The sequence below is a fragment of the Ochotona princeps genome, chromosome 4 (genome assembly GCF_030435755.1).
Source record: "Ochotona princeps isolate mOchPri1 chromosome 4, mOchPri1.hap1, whole genome shotgun sequence".
In the NCBI taxonomy this organism is placed as follows: domain Eukaryota; kingdom Metazoa; phylum Chordata; class Mammalia; order Lagomorpha; family Ochotonidae; genus Ochotona; species Ochotona princeps.
This window is the reverse complement of record NC_080835.1, coordinates 49,692,621-49,704,624: the sequence shown is the minus strand read 5'-3', so window position 1 is coordinate 49,704,624 and position 12,004 is coordinate 49,692,621. Positions and strand designations below refer to the sequence as shown.

Genomic DNA, 12,004 nt, shown 5'->3' with positions numbered 1-12,004 from the left:
CCAGGACTTCCCACCGACTGCTTGAATTTGGCCTCCAAGGTCACAAGCTCTGGATGACCCCAGACCTGGCTTTTTTTCTAGCTGGATGTCAGAAAAGAAAACTCTCAGAGCCCAGGTTTCCTCATATATTTGACAGTGATGATTGTATAAGTGATCTGCATCATGGAGTTGCAATGAAATTTTACACTGAGATAATGCAAGCAAATCGCCCAGCAGAGTGCCTGACATGGCAGAGACTCCACAAATGTGACTTCCTTTTTACAATGCGGCTGTTCTTATGCCTTGAAGAAAAACAGATACATCAACGGACTACTCTTGTTTCCGGCATCGCCTCTTTTAAGATCCTCAGGTGGTCATCCTTAGGATGCCTCCCCACCCAGCCAGTCCCTTTCCAGGTTGCTGCTGCAGGCAAGCTCCTAATAATTTCTTGCCCAAGTAAGTGGCAAAAAGATTTGACTGCAGAGAATTATGGCTGTGGGCCTCAGGCAGGGCTCCTGAGCTGCTGAGGTCCCCAGGTGTACCACCCTGGTGTCCCCGAGGTGTCCACAGTTCAGTGCCTTCCAGTCATCCCCACAGAACAGAGCCGGAGGCTGGATACAAACTGCAGTTTATTAAGGCTCCAGAGTGAGAATTGGCACTTGTTCTTGGCAGGGGTAGGAGTGTCAGAGGAACCCAAAGGAGCTGGGCCCAAACAAGTTGGAGGGACCACCGCCACCCCCTACCCCCCAATAAATAAAGTCTCAGCTCCACCTCAGGGTGCTGGCACAGGGCAAGAAGCCCTCACTGAGAACCCAGGGCTGCCACCTCCTTCATATTGCTCCCCACATTGGACCTGGTCATAGGTCAGTGACTAACAGGGCCACTCTGTGGTCCTATTGCTCTGAGGGGGCTGGGATGAACTGTGGGTCCCGTCCCCCACTGGAAAAGTTTGGGGTGGAGAGCTGGGGCCTGGTGGTGGCCTTCCCCTGGCTAGTCACAGTCCGAGGCAGCTCAGGGCAGGCTCAGAGTGGGGCCTGCGTTGGGGACACGGTTCGTATCCCAGGTCGGGGCCCAGCCTGGGCCACAGCTAGATGTGCAGCTCTGTGTCATCAGGCGGCTCCAGGCCAGACTCTGCACTGAGTGCTGAGGTGGAGGGGCCCTGGGCCACTCCAAATGGTGAGACAACAGGTGAGCGAGCAGCCAGAGGAGACAGCGAAGGTGAGAAGCTGGGAGACATGGCAGCTGAGGACAGGGAGCCTTCGTGGCTGATGGGCGAGCGATGAGAGGCCGGTGGGAAGATGGCCCGGGTTGCAGCCGTGCTCGCTGGTTTGGGGGGCACAGACTTGGCTCCAGGGTGGGCCACGGCAGTGATGAGGGGTGGTGGGTCAATACGGGGGGCTGGGGGACATGGTCGAGCTTCATCCTTGAGTCGAGCGATTTCTGTGAAGACACTGGCCAGTGGCTGGAACTGAGGGCACCAGCTTAGCAGGTAGTCCCAGTTATAGCTGCCACGGAGCTCCTCCTCACCAGCCACTATGGCTGTCAATGCACCTGCCACACATGGCTTGCCATCTGCTGGAAAGCCATAGTCCCCAGTGGGTGCAGGGCTTAGGCCACAGCCTCCCAGGAAGGCCGTGGCAGTGGCTGGGGGGCCTTCCTCACGGTACAGTGTGGCTCCTGCACCTGGCAGCAGCAGCCCTGCCTTCCGGCCCTTATACCAGGTGTCGGGGGCAGGTGGTTCGCAGGATGTATCACTTAGTCCATCTGCATCCTGTTGGATGCCTGAGTCAGGGCCACGGGCAGCCAGGGAGGAGGCCACACTGGCCACACGGGGGAACTCATTGATCATGCGGATCTCATCATCCTCTGCAGCTTCTGCTGAGCCTCGGCCACTTGAGTGTGAAGGGTCCAGGGAGCCTCCTCGGGGATAGGGTCCTCCAGTTCCTGGCCCACCATAGCTGGGGAGAGTCTGGTGATAGAGATGCTCAGAGGGTGGTGGACTGGGTGGCTCCCGGCCCAGCTTCTGCAGGGAGCCACTGGCTAGCGGTGCTGCCTGTGACATGGGACCTGGGGCCGCCTCAGCCTTGCGGCTACGGGCCCTAACAAGCCCCAAGACCAGAGCAGCCAGTGCAAGCACCACCACAACTCCCAAGGAGGCTGCCACAGCCCCCACCAAGAGCAGGTTGAGGTCAGGTGCCAGGCCCAATGCGGTATGGGTGATATCCACAGTCACAGGCACTGTGGCACTCCGGGAGCCAGGCAGCGGTCCCCGGGCTACCACCTCTAGTCTCAGCTCCCGTGGTGCCTCACGGCGTGTCCGGCCTCCACCCCCTGAGGTGGCTGTGCCGCTGCCTGGAGCCCGACTGTCCACTCGCAAGTACAGAGCACCTGTAGTCTGGTTGATACCAAAATAAGGGGAAGAGGTGGCAAGGGAATATAGCACCAGGCCATCAGCACCTCCATCCTCGTCCGTGGCCTGCACATGACCCAAGCTGTGGCCACGCCGGGCACCTTCTGGCACTTGGAAGTGGAAAGCTGGAGCGAGGAATACAGGGTCATATTCATCCTCTCCAGTCACCAGCACTGACACAGTGACAGAGGCTGAAAGATTGCCAGCATCAGCAGCACCCACCAACAGCCGGAAGCTTCCTGTGTGCTCGTAATCAAAGGGCACTCGTGCCCGCAGCTCCCCTGTTGAGCTATTTAGGGCAAACGCGTCTCGGCCCTCAGGCCCTGGCCCAGCCTCCAGCAAGCTATAGTGGAGTTTGCCAAACACCCCGGCATCCCCATCAATTGCATGTAGAGTGGTAACAAGAGTGCCTGGGGGCTGGTTCTCAGCCAGGCTGGTGCTCAACAAACTGAGTGGAAAGGCTGGCCCATGGTCATTCACATCCTGGACTTCGACTGTCACGGGTGCCAAAGCAAAGTGTGCCCCAGCAGGGTCGGCAGCCTGAACCACAAGCTGATGTCGAGTCTGGGTCTCACAGTCCAGGGGGTGGGCCAGTCTCAAGGTGCCCGAGCTCTCATCTAGCTCAAAGAGCCCCGCAGGGTCTCCTGAGCTGAGGGTGAACCGCACGAGCCCGTGAGGGCCAGGGTCGGCATCGGAGGCCTCTACGTGCAGCAGCTCAGCTCCAACAGCAGTGTCCTCGGGTATTGCCACACGATAGGATGCTCGGGTAAAGACAGGTGGGTTGTCATTGACATCTAGTATAGTGACAGTGACTGGCACGGCCGAGCTGCGGGGTGGCTGCCCTCGGTCAGCTGCAGCTACAGTTAGATTGTATTGTGTTAGGCTTTCAAAGTCTAGAGGCTCAAGCAGCACCAGGCAGCCCAATACTCTGGGGCCTGGTCCGCCACCCTCCCCAGCCTCAGCCAGGCGGGGTTCCAGCTGGAAGACTTGGCCCCGGTTGCCACTGATGATGCTGTAGTCAACAGTAGCGTGGGTACGGCTTCCATCGGCATCTGTGGCCTCCAGGGTGAGGAGGGTGGAGCCTGGAGGCAGATCTTCAGTCACAGCTACCCGGTAGTGTGGCAATGTGAAGCTGGGGGAGTGGTCATTCTGGTCCTGGAGTTGCACATGCACCGTGGCTCGGGCTGCCCGGCCTGGGGCCCCATGATCTCTTGCTTCCAGCACCACATCCACCACTCCTGGTCCCTCATAACCCAGTGACACAGCTCCCACTGTTGTGAATAAGGTTCCTGAGGAGAGAAGAGAAGGGAAAGAAACATATATTTAAGCAGTGGCTGTGGGTCAAGAGACAGAGTCTAGGAAATGGCTTTGGAAGTCAGACTCTGAGAAGTGGAGGGGAATTATGCATGCTGGAAAATTATGGAATAACCTCAAAGATCTAAAGCTCAGCTTCTAGACATGTAATAAACAAATGTTGTAAAGAGAAGAGGGAGAAGGGCCCGGCACAATATCCTAGTGCTGAAGTCCTCGTCTTGCATGCTCCGGGATCCCATATGGGCGCCGGTTTGTATCCTGGCCACCCCGCTTCCCATCCAGCTCCCTGCTTGTGGCCTGGGAAAGCAGCTGAGGATGGCCCAAAGCCTTGGGACCCTGCACCGATATGGGAGACCTGGAGGAGGCTCCAGGCTCCTGGCTTTGGATTGGCTCAGTGCCGGCCGTTGTAGCCACTTGGGGAGTGACTTAACGTATGGAAGATCTTCCTCTCTGTCTCTCTTCCTCTATGTATCTTCCTCTATGACTTTCCAATAAAAATAAATACATCCTTAAAAAAAAGAGAGAGAGAAGAGGGAGAAGATATCATCTCTGGCTCAGAGAATATACAGTCAAGACCTCAGCTAGCAAATTCTAGGAATGAGGTCAGAATGTGGCTCCCAACCTGGCTAAAGGTGAGTCGTCAGCTCCTGGGGAAGACATACCATTGTTCGGGTCAACACTGAAGCCCTCAGCGGGGGAAGCCAGGTGGTAGGAGATGTGACCATTAGCACCGGAGTCCCGGTCAGTGGCAGAGACGGAGAGAATGGCACTGCCCGGAGGGGTGTGTTCGAGCAGCGTCACCTGAGGGACAAGGAAATGTGTTCATGGCTGGGCTTCCCACTCAGCCTCCGTTCCTGAACTGATCCCATGAGTTCTGCTTGGCACCCATTCCCACACTCCTTAGTGTTTGAAGGAGAAACGTCCCATATCCTTCCCTCTCCCCATTTCTGGGTATTCTGGATCCACAACCTAAACACACTTCACAGAGCTTGGAAAGGCTGGTCTGAGATGGGACCCTCTCATCCTCCTGATCAACTCCAGCATTCGGCCCACCTTGCTTCTAGTGTGTCAATTCCCTCCAGCAGCAACCCTGGGCCCCAAAGCACAGATATATATCTATGGCTGTTGGTACCTGGTAAAGGCTCTGAGAGAAGGTGGGGCTGTTGTCATTGACGTCTTCCACAAGCACTGTGAGGTTAGCATGGCCCTCATGAGGCCCATCGTGTGCCAGCAGCTGCAGGTGGTAGCGGTCACGCTGCTCAAAGTCCAAGGGGCCCATGAGGGAGATGCGGCCTCCATAGCGGCCAACACTGAAAGGATCCTGGGGCCCAGAGGGGCTCAGCACATACCACAGCACTGGCCCAGAGTCCACATCATTCCCTGTTACTTGGGCAATCTCTGAGCCCAATAGTGCATCTGTAATACAAGGGACAAATGTGTCTGGCATGGTTCCAGGCACCCCTGGAGCCTCAGGGTGGGGAGTAGTGCCTCTGCCACCCTTTATACCCCCCATGAACCTAGCTCTCACCTTCTGACACCCGAAGCTCCCAGGGCTGAGGGATGGTGGGGCGGTTGTCATTGGTGTCGATGACCATCACTGTCAGGGTAGCTGAGCCCACCAGGGCTGGGCTTCCTCTGTCTGTGGCCATCAGTACCAGCCTGGACATTGAGGTTAATCAGAGAGAGTGGGGTCTGAGGGTAAGGGGAAGCCTCAGACGGGGCTAGAACAATTCAGAACAGAGCTTGGGGTTGGGGGAATTCAGTGTAAGGCCTAGGGACTGAGGTTATTGTAAGATTGAGTTTGAAGCAGACAGGATCAAGGACAGGGCTAGAATGATTCAGAACAGAGCTTGGGCTTGAAATGGGCAAGAACTAGGACAGGGTTGGGCCTCACCGTGTTTCGGCCCAGATCTCACGGTCTAGGATGGCTGTGGTAGTGATAGTGCCTGTGGCTGGGTCGACCTGGAATAGTCCTCGTGCTGGCTGGGATGCAGCCAGACTGTAGGATATCTGTCCTCCAGAGCCTTGATCCAAGTCATCTGCCTCCACCTGGTGAGTACAGGAAGCTGCAGATATGAGCCCGGCCACAGAGGAGTCTGACCAGTCCCTGCCACCACCCCCTTTCCCTGTCACACCCCACACCTGCAGCAGAGGCCCTTCTAAGGGCCGAGACTCAGGCAAGAAGGCCACATAGTGAGGCTGCAAGAAACGGGGAGCGTTGTCGTTGGCATCTTGCAGGGTCAGGGTCAGCACAGAGAAGGCAAAGATCCCGCCGCTCTCGGCCTGCAGCACCAGTCGCAGCCGTGGGCTGGCCTCAAAGTCCAGCCCCTCTGCTGATCGAACTGTGATGGCTCCTGAGGGGAGACAGACTGCATCAGTGACAGCTGCTTTGCTCACCCCAGAACCTCCCTCACTGGGTGTCTCACACAAAAGGCGGTTCTTCCCCCCCAAAGCCTCCTCTGACCCAAAGTACCTGCTTTCTCAGGAGCCTAACCACTCAGTCTTTGCTCCAATCCCTTACCTGTACCAGGCTGGATAGAGAACGTGCCCTTTTCGTTTCCACTGAGAATGCTGTAGGTGATCGGTCCATTTGAGCCTCCTGCATGGACAGCCTTGGGGGATGCAACAGGAGTTCCTACAGACAGGATGGCATTAGTTGACAATCAGCATTAGCTAAGGAAGTTTGGAGGGTTTCATAATAAGTAATCCCAGCCACTCACGGACACAAATCTGAGACATGTTTGGGGACCTACCTGGGGGCGCATTCTCACGAAGTGTAGCCTCATTACTAGCCCGGGGAAATCGGGGTCCACGTTCAGATTCCCCCTGCAGTCCAACAATGACCACACCAGTGGCAGAGCGAGCTGGACGGCCAAGATCAGTGGCCACAATGAAGAGGACACGATCCCGAGGGCTCAGGGCTCCAGGAGAGCGGGCCATACGAATTTCACCAGTGTATGAGTCCACAGTGGTGCCAGGAGGTGGTGTGCCTGCCAGTCGGTACAAAATGGAGGCGTTAGCACCAGCGTCACGATCTTCAGCTCGTAGTGTGGCCAGAGGTAAGGTTGGGGTCCTGGGGCTGGGCCCTGGGCGGGGCAGACGCAGGCGCAGAGGGCTGGTGGGAAAGGTGGGTGCATGGTCATTAACATCGCGCACTGTGATCGTGACAGGCACTGTGGTGCTCAGGGGCCCAGCTGCTGCACCATCCACAGCGGTCACAGAGAAGGCGTAGCTGGGGCACTGTTCTCTGTCCAGGTTTGTCGCAGTGCGCAATTCCCCAGAGCTGGGCTCCAGCAGGAAGGCTCCTGCTGCACCTGCACCCAGGTAGTAGGTCACACGGCCGTTGGCCCCGGAATCAGCGTCATGAGCCTGTAACTGCAGCAGCAGGGTTCCTGCAGGTGCATCCTCGGGCACCTCTACATTGTAGGCAGGCACAGGAAAGGCGGGGGCATGGTCGTTGGCATCCAGTACTGTGACTGTCACAAGTAGAGTGGCACTAAGAGCTGGCTGGCCTCCATCCCGAGCCTCTATCCGCAGCTGGAATGCTGGCTCTACTTCCCGATCTAGTGGCCTCATAGTGCCAAACTCCCCAGAAGCAAGATCCAGGACAAAGGCTCCCAACGGGTCTCCATCTGCAGAAAAGAGCATGCAGATAACCAGGCGTGAGGCTGGTGCTGATATCTGTGCACAGCACAAGAGAGATGGGGGAGGGGGAAAGGAGCGGGAGTTCGGGAGACAGGCCAAGAAACAGAGAAGTAGGCAAAAAGAAAAACACAGAGAAACACAGTTTCAGGGGTGGGATACTATGTGGCAACCATTTATACTGAAGAATGTAAAAACAGAAAGACATATACAGATCTTCTATCTGCTGATTTCCAAGCATGTACAATAATGGAGCTGGGTCAGACCAAGGCCAAAAGCCAGGACACCAATTCAGTCCCCCACATGGGTGACAGTAACCTGAGAATTTGAGCCACCATCGTTCTATTGCAGGGTGCATATTTACAGGAAGCTAAGCTGATCAGAAACAGAGGTAGGACTCGAACCCAGGGATACGGGTATCTCAACTGGTGTATTTTTTAAAAAAAGATTTATTTATTTTAATTGGAAAGGTAGATCTAAAGAGAGGAGATACAGATAGAAAGATCTGTCTCCATCTGCTGGTTCACTCCTTAAGAAGCCACAACTGAGCTGATCTGAAGCCAGGAGCCAGGAGCTTCTTCCAGATCCCCCATGTGGGTGCAGGGTCCCAACACTTGGGGCCATCCTTGACTGCTTTCCCAGACCACAGGCAGGACTAGAGCTGGTGCCCATATGGGACCCCAGCGCATGCTAGGAGAGGACTTTAGCCACTAGACTATTGCACCAGGCCCTCAACTGGTGTCTTAACTCCTGCCCCCTCGGGACTCTTCCATATAGGTAAGATCAAAACTGTTTTTATAGTAACACTAAGCTTTTACATGCCTCCTTCATTCTCAAAAATGTACAGTGAAGTTAGCAGATGTTACATGACACATGATGCTATTACCACTATGTTAACGGGATGTGTGTTTAGGTATTGTGTCTGCTGGAATATTTTAGGTAGAAAGTTCAGAGAGTGAATATGAGTGCGTTCAGATTTTGCATGCACTGGCCGCCTTTAGTTATGCCTGCTATAATCTCTGTGGCTCATTCACCTGTCCAACAAACTCTAACATTCCCTTGTCCTTGTGCAGAAACACAGCTGCCAGCATCTTTCATTGGCTTCTTTTGCAATGATACTGTAAAACTGTCTCAGTTCTAGTGTCTAAGACAGTAAATATTGTATTATCCACAAAAGAGCTCTTTAGGGTTCCCAGAAATTAAAGAGTGATAAGGATTCCTGCAACTAAAGATGTTTGAGAATGACTGCTTTACAGGGATAGACAAATAATAAAAACAGACATCGAGAGAGGTAGATTAGAGAGCTTAAAAAGAGGTAGCTACTCTGATATATGCATGAAAGCAAACTCGAAAGACAGAAAGAGGGGAAGGAGTCCCAGAAACCCTGAGTGGGGAGGACAGGCCATCAAGGACCAAATCCAGCCCAGTGGATGCTGGGTTAGTGGGTGCGGGTTGGTTCTCACCCAGGATGCGGTACTGCAGCTGTCCGTTGGCGCCCACATCTGGGTCAGAGGCCCGGAACACAGTAAGGGTCTGGGGGTCCTGACCCTCAGGCACCTCCAGGGAAAGGTGGGAAGTCCCAAAGGTTGGTGTGTGGTCATTCTCATCTTCCACAGTCACTCGTACAGTGACATGAGTTAACAGCGGTGGCGAGCCCATGTCCCGGGCATATACTGTAAGGAAGCAGAATCAAGGAGGTCCGGCCTATACCCACCCCACAGAGACCCACACTACACAGTATTCATGCCTGTTTGCCAAGGGCATACCTCTCTCCAAACCTCCCATGCACATGCACACACAAGCAAACATGTGGCGTCAGATCACAGCAGAAGATATTCTTTTCTTTTCATCTCCCGTGCTTGGTGCATGCAAGATGTATGCTGGAGTAGTGGTGATGGGACAGAAAAAGCACCACACCAGGTGTCAAAAAACTCTGGGCTCAAGGTCCAGCCCCGCCACCTCCATGCAAGTTTTATTGACTTGCAAGTCACTTGATCCCTCTGATACACAGTATCAGCATGCACTGTTAAATGACTGCAGCATAATCTGAGGGTGGCCTAGAGGGCATAGCTGTGACATTGTGCATTTGTGAACCTCGCAGTCTAGAATTCATTTCACTTGGCACCCTGACAAACTACTTCTCAGAAGCACCCCAAAATGTAACAGGGGTGGTGCTGCAATAGCTAAAGCTTTTAGAAGGTGCCACTTTGTGGGGAGAGGAGGGATTCTGCAAAGTAGTACTGAGGTTTGCCACACCACAGGCCCCTGGGATCCTGTTGTCACCTACCTGTCAGGTTGATCTCCTCTTGCTCCTCCCTATCTAGAGCCCGAAGAGTTGTGAGAACTCCAGTGTCTGGGTCCAAAGAGAAGCTTTCACAGGACACTCCTCCATAAGTGACTTGCCCATTGGCGCCTACGGAGGGACAACGTGGAGGGCGATCAGAACTATCTTCTTTCTTGCCTCAGTCCACCCCTCTCACATTTCCTACCCCCAGGTCCTACCGAGGTCGGGGTCGGTGGCTCGCAGAGTGAGAAGAGAAGTGCCAGGAGGGCTGTTCTCCCGCAAGAGGACGCTGTACTCCTGCTGCTGGAAAGCGGGTGCCTCATCGTTGACATCGGCAACACTGATGGTCAGGAGTTGTGTGGCAGAGCGCGGTGGCGAGCCGTGGTCTGAGGCCACCACGGTCAGGATGTGCTCAGCTCGCTGCTCACGGTCCAGGGGTCGCACCACGGACAACGCTCCTAGGTTGGCAGTAAGGCAGGAGTTGGAAGCTGTAACAAGCTTTCCACATCATCCACGCGCCTGCCCGCCCTTGTCCCAGTTCAACTCACCAGTGTTCGGGTGCAGCCGAAAGTGGCCATCCCCGCCAGCTGCCAGGCGATAGGACACCCGTGCGGCCTCGCCCAAATCTGGGTCCCGGGCCACCACGTGCAGAGCCGCGGGCCCAGGTTTCTGATCTTCCGGGAGGCGCACGCGAGAGGGCGACGCGAAAACTGGTGCGTTGTCATTCTCATCTGTGACAAAGACCCGCGCAGAAACGCGTGCTGCGCGGCGACGGCTAGCGTTGGCGGGCCGATCGGTGGCTTCCACGAGCAGGAGCAGCGCGGGTGTGGTCTCCCGGTCCAGGCCCCGGGGAGCGCTGAGAGCCCCAGTACGCGCGTCCAGGCGGAGCGGGGGCGTAGGTGGCTCCTGGCGCAGCAGGCGGTAACGCACGTCGCTGTTGGGGCCAGGGCCGTCGGCGTCCGACGCGCGGAAAGTGTACAGCGCCACCCCAGGCTCGGGGTTCTCTGGTAGCGCTAGCGCCAGCGGGTCGCGCGCAAAGGTGGGTGCGTGCTCATTCTCATCCTGCACGCGCACTTGCACTCGCAGCAGCCGCGCGCCTGCGCCGCCGGGCCCCTCGGCGCGCACCGTGAGCGCGCGCCACGCCGGGCCCGCCTCGAAATCCAAGGGCCGCGCCAGGTACAGGCGTCCTGAGACCGCGTCCAGAGCGAAGGTGCCCTCGGGGTCGGCGCCTCCCACCAGTGTGTAGGTTAGTGCGCCCACACCCGCCGGCTCTGGGGGCGCCACAGAGCCCAGCAGGGAGCCTGGCTTCAGCCCCTCGGCTGCCGTCACTGTTAGCACCACAGGCACTGGTGCCCCAGGGTCTGGCTCCGTAAGATCTGGTGGCGGTTCAGCCAGGCGGGTTGAGGGAAGCACCTATTGCAAACCAGGAAGGGAGGAGGTGAACAGGAGGACCCGGGCGGGCAAAGGGGGACATTGGCTGGATTGGTGGACACAAAAGCTTGACTAAGTAGGCCCAAGGACCCCAAGCAGCAGTTAATGTGAGGGGGAGGGGCACAGCGACAGCCAAGGGGAGGTGGGCAGACTGTAGGAAGGGCAGCCATACCTGAACGAGCAACTGGAGGCTGGCACTTCGAGGTGGGCTGCCTTGGTCATGAGCACTCAGTGTCAGCACATAGTGGGGCCGCTCTGCTCGGCTCAGGGATGCAGCAGTGAGCAGTTCCCCGGAGTGGGGGTGCAGAGAGAAGAGTTCTGAGCCAGGACCTGGGCAGACAGGAAAGATGAGGGCTTAGGGGCTCAGAGCTGAGTGGGTCAGGAGGGCACACCATCAACCTTCCACCCCCATACCAGTGAGTGTGTACAGGATGGTTCCGTTCTCCCCCTCATCCGGATCTTTGGCTTGCAGAGTTGTCACCAGTGTTCCTGGAGGCACGCGATCTGGTACCTGTGGGGATATAACTCATCTCCAGTTGTCTCTCCTTACTGTTCTTGAGACAACTCCAGGCCTCCTCCGTGTACAGGCAGAGCCCTTTTCGCTCTGTTGCCTACACCTGCACCTCTACTGGAGGTCCCCATGCCCTCTGACACTTCCGCAGGACAGGGTCTGGCCACTTCACATACCTGTATAGGGAGACCCCCGCCAGCAGCTCCTGAAGCCTGTAGGAAGGTGGGGCTGTTGTCATTGAGGTCCAGCACTGCAATGTGCACGGTGCCTGTAGTGCTGCGGGGTGGACTTCCTCCATCCTGCACCTGCACCAGGAGCTGGTAGCTGCTCTGCTGCTCGCGGTCCAGGGTTTGGAGTGTGGTCACCTCACCTGGGAGAGCGAGATGAACACTGAGTATGGGATACTTAGGACTGCAGAGTCTAAAGCTTTTGG

At 56.3% G+C, this 12,004-nt stretch overlaps 1 protein-coding gene across 1 annotated transcript in view; it reads right to left on the bottom strand.

Moving 5' to 3' along the window:
* Positions 1-591: 591 nt before the first annotated feature.
* DCHS1 (dachsous cadherin-related 1) overlaps positions 592-12,004 on the bottom strand; it is a 33,790-nt gene continuing 22,377 nt past the window's right edge. Inside the window, exons 7-21 of the mRNA XM_058663462.1 lie at positions 11,748-11,941; positions 11,475-11,571; positions 11,233-11,390; positions 10,178-11,042; positions 9,848-10,087; positions 9,633-9,758; positions 8,809-9,018; positions 6,457-7,335; positions 6,225-6,338; positions 5,846-6,057; positions 5,598-5,752; positions 5,232-5,362; positions 4,836-5,119; positions 4,366-4,504; positions 592-3,678 (exon numbers count right to left, since the gene is read on the bottom strand). Coding sequence (XP_058519445.1) covers positions 1,067-3,678; positions 4,366-4,504; positions 4,836-5,119; positions 5,232-5,362; positions 5,598-5,752; positions 5,846-6,057; positions 6,225-6,338; positions 6,457-7,335; positions 8,809-9,018; positions 9,633-9,758; positions 9,848-10,087; positions 10,178-11,042; positions 11,233-11,390; positions 11,475-11,571; positions 11,748-11,941 — 6,416 coding nt within the window. The 3' untranslated portion in view covers positions 592-1,066. The remainder of the gene's footprint in view (positions 3,679-4,365; positions 4,505-4,835; positions 5,120-5,231; positions 5,363-5,597; positions 5,753-5,845; positions 6,058-6,224; positions 6,339-6,456; positions 7,336-8,808; positions 9,019-9,632; positions 9,759-9,847; positions 10,088-10,177; positions 11,043-11,232; positions 11,391-11,474; positions 11,572-11,747; positions 11,942-12,004) is intronic.